This window comes from Drosophila eugracilis, unplaced genomic scaffold (genome assembly GCF_018153835.1).
Source record: "Drosophila eugracilis isolate 14026-0451.02 unplaced genomic scaffold, ASM1815383v1 contig_2154, whole genome shotgun sequence".
Classification (NCBI taxonomy): Eukaryota; Metazoa; Arthropoda; class Insecta; order Diptera; family Drosophilidae; genus Drosophila; species Drosophila eugracilis.
Window position 1 is genome coordinate 7,880,043 of NW_024573038.1, and position 8,457 is coordinate 7,888,499.

Below are 8,457 nucleotides of genomic sequence, written 5' to 3' on the forward strand. Positions count from 1 at the left end.
TCTAAGCCATAACTATTTGAAAGTCCTAACTAACTGTACTCTGTTCGTATTACCTCGCATGAACATCTTACTTCAACACACCCTACTATCTAACACCATAGGCTAGAGCAGATTCAGTTTATTTGTTCCTCTATTCAAACGCTTGCTAAAAAGTCGCTGAAAAATGGGTGGGTGGTGTCGTGAGCTCTTATCAGATGGCAAGTGTAACATGAGACTTGTGCGTCTGCCGTCTGGACTTGCCTTGGAATCAAATCGATTTCGGGGTAGCACACCACCCTCAATTCTACTATCGATGAGTTGGCGCGCAAAAGGAGCCGTGTCCTGTAATTTGTCGCCTCACGACAGTGACGCAAAGTGCCTGTCAGTCTGCCATGGGCCACCCACAAAGGGTCCCCACCCCTTCTTGATTCTTGGACAATTTAATTATACACAGAGACGGAGCGTAGACGTAGACGGCTTTAAGGTAACCGGAGGAGCCTAGCAACCATGCTACCTACTTTCCGACGCATTCGAGCCTAAGCGCCTACATCAGAAACATCAGAAACATGCGTTTATCTCGTAATTAAATTTAAATGGGATAACTTTGTGGCCGGGCGTCACTTCCGCCGCACAAAGAAATTAGCGGCTGTCTGGCCTTTGCCACGCGAAAACAGACCAAGATAGCTGGGCTGGAATTATAATGGACAGGCGGCTTGGCTTTTAATCGCATTTAATCGGGCTCTTTCTGGAATTTTAATCCGAGCTGCAATTCTGACAGCTCCAGTTGTTTGTTTGCAAAGTAAAAAGTGTCCTTTGGACTAAAAAAAGGTTAAAATAAATACAACTAAAGTTAAATTGTTAGATAGTTTGTAAGTAGTTTATTCGTTAATATAAATCCTAGACAGATCGAGTTTGTACTCTTCAACTGGCTAGGTCGTATTAGAGTCTGCTTGTAACTTTTGAGTCAGTAACCACTCTAAGATATTTTGATACATTAAATATTACCCATCAACCCATTATATACCATACATTTAATCACCCTTTCACCAATTTCCTATAACTAGTTTAAAGATCATGTTACTTATATTTTAAGATCTTCTCTGATTAAATAACCTTCGCCAGCCGTTGGTCAATGCATTTCTGACTACGACGGTCGAACCAATATCCTGGACTGCAGTAATGCAAAACAGCCTTTCCCTTCAGGCAGACATAGTACTTATTATACTGCTTGACGTCAGCGAATCGTGTATCATCCTCGATTTTGCTGCAATCCGGGACACCTTCTGCTAGTAATGCTGTATGGTTGTTAGACTGATCCTCATTTATTGAACACTGAACCAGGCTTGGGTAGTTGCAGAACTTTGACTTCATATCAAAGTGTAAGCCCCGAGGACATTGACGAGATATAGCACGTCCATTAGCACAAACATAGAATCTACTGCAGGACTTCGAATCTCTAACATAAGCGCCATTTGGCAGGGATTTGCATTCAGCAGATGATTCTGTGCTCGAGGGTTTCTTGGTAACAGGTTCCAAGAGCTCATCGACGGAGCAATCGACTAAACTGGGAAAATTACAGACTTTCCTCTTAATATCGAAGTTCAGATTTCTGGGACAATTGCCGTGGATGGGTTTACCGTTCAGGCAGACATAATATTTATTGCAAGACTGGGCGTCTCTCAGGAAGACTCCATTGGGCAAGTTGCTGCAATCGGTTCTTTCTTGTTGGTGTCCCGTGGTCGTTTCAGTTGGAGGTTTTGCGGTTGATCCTTGTTCTGGAACTGAAATTGATGGGTTCTTTGTAGAACTCTGCGCGGGTGGAACACCTGTACATGGACTCGTGCTGGTAGATGACCCTTTGGGACTAGAGATATTCCCATCCGTTGTAGTTTCCAAGGAGGCTTCTGTCGTCGTCGAGACACCGCTTTCGGAATCACTGTTTCCGGCGTTTCCGTCTTTCTCTGAGGTACCTGGTGATGGTTCTGTTGTCGATGGCTTCTTTGTAGATCCTTGACTAGTTGGAACTCCTGTACATGGAATCGTACTGGTAGATGACGCTTTGGAACTGGACGTGTTCCCATCCGTTGTAGTTTCCAATGGAGCTTCTGTGCTCACGGGATTCTCGGAACTAGAAAGATTTAGCTCTGTTGTACTTTGTGGAGATGGCTCTGTCGAGATACCGCTTTCGGAACCACTATTTCCGGAGTCACCATCTTTCTTCGTGGTAGTAAGTGATTCTTCTGTGGTAAGTGGATTGTCTGGAATATTTGTGGATGGATTCGATGTACATGGAGGTGTAATTGTGGATGGATTTTTGGAGCTAGGAATATTTCCCGCAGTTGTAGTTTTCAGTGAGGGATCTATGGTCGAGCTTTGTGGGTGTTCTGTCGATGGCGCGTCTGTGGAACCTGTTGAAGAATCTTGGGTTGTTGGATTCTCAGAGCTTGATATACTTTCCGCAGTTGTGGTATCCGAAGAAGGATTCAAGGTCGAGGGACTCTCGGAACTTGAGTTAATATCCTCTGTTGAACTTTCTGGAGGAGAACTCTCAGTGCTAGAAATGTTCTCTTCCGTTGAACTTTCAAGATTTGCAGCAGTAGAAGACGAAACTTCTGTGATGTCAGGAGTAGCTGTTGAAGGTTCTAAAGTCGATGGATTCTCGGAAGTCGGGTTTTCTTGGGTGGAACTTTCTGGGGAAGATTCTGTAGACGAAGACTCCACTATTGCTTCTGTGGATAGTTCTGTGGACAAGGAGCTTTCAGTACCTTGGCTACTTTCTTGTGTTGTACTTTCTGGGGAAGATTCTGTTGTCGAAGACTCCACTATTGCTTCTGTGGATAAGGAGCTTTCAGTACTTTGGCTACTTTCTTGTGTTGTACTTTCTGGAGAAGATTCTGTTGTCGAAGACTCCTCTGCCACCCCTGTTGATGGTTCTGTAGGGTTTTCAGTACTTGAGCTGTTTTCTTGAGTGGAACTTTCTGGAGAAGATTCTGTTGACGAAGACTCCTCTGCTGCCCCTGTTGATGGTTCTGTAGGGTTTTCAGTACTTGAGCTGTTTTCTTGAGTGGAACTTTCTGGAGAAGATTCTGTTGACGAAGACTCCTCTGCTGCCCCTGTTGATGGTTCTGTAGGGTTTTCAGTACTTGAGCTGTTTTCTTCAGTAGAACTTTCTGGAGAAGATTCTGTTGACGAAGACTCCTCTGCTACCCCGGTTGATGGTTCTGTAGGGTTTTCAGTACTTGAGCTGTTTTCTTGAGTGGAACTTTCTGGGGAAGATTCTGTTGTCGAAGACTCCTCTGCCACCCCTGTTGATGGTTCTGTAGGGTTTTCAGTACTTGAGCTGTTTTCTTGAGTGGAACTTTCTGGGGAAGATTCTGTTGTCGAAGACTCCTCTGCCACCCCTGTTGATGGTTCTGTAGGGTTTTCAGAACTTGAGCTGTTCTCTTCAGTGGAACTTTCTGGGGAAGATTCTGTTGACGAAGACTCCTCTGCCACCCCTGTTGATGTTTCGGTAGGGTTTTCAGTACTTGAGCTGTTTTCTTGAGTGGAACTTTCTGGAGAAGATTCTGTTGACGAAGACTCCTCTGCTGCCCCTGTTGATGGTTCTGTAGGGTTTTCAGTACTTGAGCTGTTTTCTTCAGTAGAACTTTCTGGAGAAGATTCTGTTGACGAAGACTCCTCTGCTACCCCGGTTGATGGTTCTGTAGGGTTTTCAGTACTTGAGCTGTTTTCTTGAGTGGAACTTTCTGGGGAAGATTCTGTTGTCGAAGACTCCTCTGCCACCCCTGTTGATGGTTCTGTAGGGTTTTCAGTACTTGAGCTGTTTTCTTGAGTGGAACTTTCTGGGGAAGATTCTGTTGTCGAAGACTCCTCTGCCACCCCTGTTGATGGTTCTGTAGGGTTTTCAGTACTTGAGCTGTTTTCTTGAGTGGAACTTTCTGGAGAAGATTCTGTTGACGAAGACTCCTCTGCTGCCCCTGTTGATGGTTCTGTAGGGTTTTCAGTACTTGAGCTGTTTTCTTCAGTAGAACTTTCTGGAGAAGATTCTGTTGACGAAGACTCCTCTGCTACCCCTGTTGATGGTTCTGTAGGGTTTTCAGAACTTGAGCTGTTCTCTTCAGTGGAACTTTCTGGGGAAGATTCTGTTGACGAAGACTGCTCTACCGCCTCTGTTGATGGTTCTGTAGGCAAAGAACTTAAGTTAGCTTCTTCAGTGGAACTTTCTGGTTCGGATTCTATGGATAAGCTATCTGAACTTGAACTGATCTCAGTTGATGATTCTGTGGGCAAAGGACTTTCCGTGCTTATATCATCAATAGAAGTTTCTGTTGACAAAGGACTCTCAGAGCTGGATTCTAGTGTTGAAGATTCTGGAATTTCAGTACTGGATGTACCTTCTAGTTCAGATCCCGTTGAGGGATTATCTGAACTTGAAATAACCTCTGTTGATGATTCTACAAATACATCATCTATGGAAGGTTCTGTTGACAAGGGACTTTCAGTTTTTGAGCTACTTTCCACTGAAGAGCTTTCCGTTGTAAACTCGGTTGAAGATAAATCATCCGAGGCGCCTGTTGAAGATTCTACAGGACTTGAGACGCCTTCTTGAGTAGAACTTTCTGAATCAGACTCTGTCGAGAGATTCTCTGAGCTTGAAAGAACCTCTGTTGTTGATTCTTCAGGAAAAGGACTTTCCGAACTTACAATTATGTCTTTCAATGAGGCTTCGGTTGACGAAGGACTTTCAGAGCTCGGGCTACTTTCCTGTATAGAGCTTTCCGATGTAGACTCGGTTGAGGATATATCCTCCGAAGAGCCTGTTGGAGATTCTGGAGGACTTGAGTTGCTTTCTTCAGTGGAACTTTCTGGAACAGACTCTGTGGAAGGATTATCTGAACTGCCGATAACCTCTGTGGACGATTCTACAGGCAAAGAACTTTCCGAGCCAATAACTATATCTTCCAAGGAGGCTTCTGTTGACAAAGGACTTTCTGTGCTTGAGCTAATTTCCTGCTTCGAACTATCTGATGTAGATTCAGATGATGATAAATCAGCAGGTGTTGAAGTTTCTGCAGGATTCGAACTGCTTTCTTGGGTAGAAGCTTCCGGTTCAGATTCTGTTGACAAAGGACTCTCAGAACTTTGTAGGCTTTTCGGAGAAGAACTTTCTTTCACTTCTGTTGAATTTTCTGGAGGTGGTTCGGTTGAGGTTGGACTCTCTGAACTAGAAATATTCGCCTCCGTGGATATTTCATTTGACGAAATCGTTGAAGATATCGACTCAGACGGTTCTGTTATATCACTTTTAGGAGAGGAACCTAAAGCTTCTGAACTGGATATGATATTCTCAGTAGTACTTGAAAGAGAATCATTTGATGTTAGCGGAACATTTTGACTTGCAGAACTGGGCGGATTTTTTAAAGACAAACCCTCAACTTCCTCAGCGCTGTGTAACAAATGCACGTGAGCAAGTGGGCTGGATTCTAGGGGTGTAGGAGTCGTTTCCTGGGAGCTACCCCAAAGGCTTGCAAAGAAATTAAAGTTTCCAAAGATGTTGAATATAACAGGTCTGTCCACTTTCACATCTTGCTTAATGTTAATTTCCTTTTTGGCTTCATTTTTTTTTTGGGTTTTAAATGCAGTTACGGCTGACTTACATCCTTGCGTTTCATAATTAAATAAGTCTCCATTATCACACGAACTTTTTATGCTCCCAAGGAATCCCAGGCAGAGATAATACGAATGAGGATCTTTGGAGTCAATAGCCCTGGATCCAAACGATTGCCCTGCGCAGGAATCCTTTGCCAGGGCCTGTGGTAGGATCCATAGAAAAGCCCAAAGGACTTTTACTGGTAAATAATTGTTATTGATTTATCCATTTTGCTTAACACTTTCTTTACTACTCACCGACTTGCATTTTAAAAGCACATTGAAAAAAATGAAACGGGGCTGTCTAATTTCTGGCATTTTATACTTTTCAGTTCCTCGGAAAAACAAGTAAGCAATCTGAAGTGGAATGTTTATAGAAAGTACAGTAAGGTACAAGTATTTTAAATAAATTAAACACGAACTAATGATCTTCGAGTGCTACATATGTCCCTTAATGTACTCGGAAATAGTTTGCGGAATGTGATGTAAGCATTTTACGACCCAAGAAGTTAAAAACAAACCTCTTTATAAATAACAATGGTTTGGCACAATTTGGAATTCCCAATAACTGTTATAATCAAAAATTGTAAGTTCATTTAGTCATTTTATTAACTCTGTTTTGGCTTTCAGTGTTAGAGCTTAAGAAGGTTATTACGCATTCTTTAACTTAAAGAGATTTTCCATTATCACCATCACAAATAAGATTTATAAACTAACTAAGATTAATTAAGCTTGTGATTAGCGGTTATATTGTCTTTAGAAAGCTCATTCGTTTGAATCTAAAATCTTAATAATCTAGGCGCATAATGCGGCTGTCAGCAAGCCTTTATCTTGGCTCACCTTCGGCGGACGCCAATGTCGACCGTTGGAGACCTGCGGGCGATAGTGTAACGGCTGCCATAACCCAACTCATTCACCTTCACCCAACTAATACCCAACAACGCACCCACCCAACGTCCCTTCACGGTCCAACATTTCCGATTAGTTGTTCAGATAAGGTGCCGTCTCAGCAGTTATCGTACCCGTATTCTTGCAATGATTACTCAAAACCCCGGGACACACTTGCTGTTGTTGTTGTTGTTGTGTTTTTTGGGAGGGGCGGCGGTGGGACAAGTGGGCGGTATAACTATTTTTAGATTGATAGAAAGCTTTGGACGGCAGCAAGCTCCGGGCATGGAGTCACCATATAGCAGTGTTTTGGCCCGCACTCTTATCGTAACTTGTGTGGCTTCGAATGTACCTAGTTGAGGAAAGATCCCGTGTTGGATTTTGTTACCTCTGGTATTCGAGCCAATAAGTTCGGCCACGAATTCGCATTTTATCTTTTGCATTTTTATTATTTTTGATTTTTTCGTTTTTTTCGTTTTTTGTTAATTTTTGAATTACTTGCAGCACTTTTTTTTGTGTCCAGTGCACGGGGTCATCTGTACCCACTAAAATCGCCGTAATTTCCAATGTCCGTATGTTTGCCGGCATTGATATCAGCGATTTTTGATAGCTTCTCTTCAAGGTCTCGTTGCTTAATTCGGAATACCAACAAAAATGCATAAGGTAGTGTTAATTGTGATTTAAGTGGGTTAAGTTGGTTTATTTAAAAGGAAGTCTAGGTTGTTGTTTCAGACTTTTGATTTATAATATGCTAATTGTGATAATGTGATCATGATCATGTCAAATTTGAGTATTTATATGCGGAAAACGAACTATTTTGTTTGAGAAACAAATCAATATTTGTTCCGTTTATCATTATACTGTAAGTATTTATTAATTTAAATATAAATCTACTGTCCAAAAAAAAAGAACAATAAATTACCAATTTTGCGACTTTCTTTAATAAAAACTAAAATATATAATTAATCTTAGTGTCTCTGAGTAGCTTTAAAATGCTTTAAAAAATTGTTATAACTTAAACCTAAACCAAAACGCCTCTAACTAGCAGGAAAATAAAAAAGCTTTATCGATTTGGCAAGATAATTGAGATGAATTTGCATACAGCGAGAAATGCTGCAATGGATTAGAGTGGTCTCGAAACTACACTTTTCAGTACTTGGTTAACCAGCATCGCAGTGCAAATTGCATTTGGGCCAGTGAGCCGAGCACTGGCTCATCCGTTAGCTAACGAGACCATTCCAAACACGATAACGATCAGGAAAAGTGCACATATCAAGTTGGCGACTATGGCTTTACACCCATAGAAGACAACCCCCAAACCCTCAAAAGGGGTCTTCACATGCAGTTGCATTCAATATAATCACACCGGTTATCACTTTAGTAGCGATAAGCATTCTAAGAATCGCGTTGACATCCGATTAAAAACGACTCAAAATTAAATTGAGAAATAAATTAAATCCGTTTTAATTACAAGATGACCGGAAATCATCTCCTAGTTAGTCATGTCCACCGTGTCCATTGTCCTGTACTGTTCCCTTTGCAGGCGATTGCCATAGGTGCGCGACACCAGATTCCAGGCGTCCATGAAGCGATCCATGCACTGCGAAATGCAACGCTGCTCGGTGTTGTCCAGGGATTTACCAGGCCTCTGGATGCACTTCTTAAAGCATTTCTCCGTCATCTTCGAGAGCATCTCTTGGGCATTGGCCAGAGCGATCTGCTGCTTCACCTGGCTTATCAGCTCCCCCTTCTCCATGTTGGTGGCAGCCATTTCGGTCGTTACGGGATGAACAATTTGAATTTTTATAAATATATTTCTCAAATCTGAACGCTTTAGGTTTAGGCGGGACTAGGACAGAAAGGGCAAAGCCAGCTTCTTGTTATTAAGTGGAAAAAAACAAAATCAACTTGCTATAAGTTTATGATCAGAAAAGTAATTCT

The 8,457-nt window shown here is 42.1% G+C and overlaps 2 protein-coding genes across 2 annotated transcripts; both read right to left on the reverse strand.

The window, feature by feature from the left end:
* Positions 1–829: 829 nt before the first annotated feature.
* LOC108113923 (flocculation protein FLO11) lies at positions 830–6,529 on the reverse strand. Its single transcript, XM_041818371.1, has 3 exons — positions 6,469–6,529; positions 5,313–5,828; positions 830–5,081 (listed from the first exon to the last, which is right to left on the reverse strand). Exons 1-3 carry the CDS (start codon positions 6,527–6,529, stop codon positions 1,084–1,086), a joined length of 4,575 nt encoding a protein of 1,524 aa, XP_041674305.1. The 3' UTR covers positions 830–1,083.
* A 1,427-nt stretch (positions 6,530–7,956) lies between these two features.
* On the reverse strand, positions 7,957–8,387 carry LOC108114392 (mitochondrial import inner membrane translocase subunit Tim13). The gene has a single exon (XM_017225362.2). It carries the CDS (start codon positions 8,285–8,287, stop codon positions 8,009–8,011), a length of 279 nt encoding a protein of 92 aa, XP_017080851.1. The 5' UTR covers positions 8,288–8,387; the 3' UTR covers positions 7,957–8,008.
* Positions 8,388–8,457: the final 70 nt, after the last annotated feature.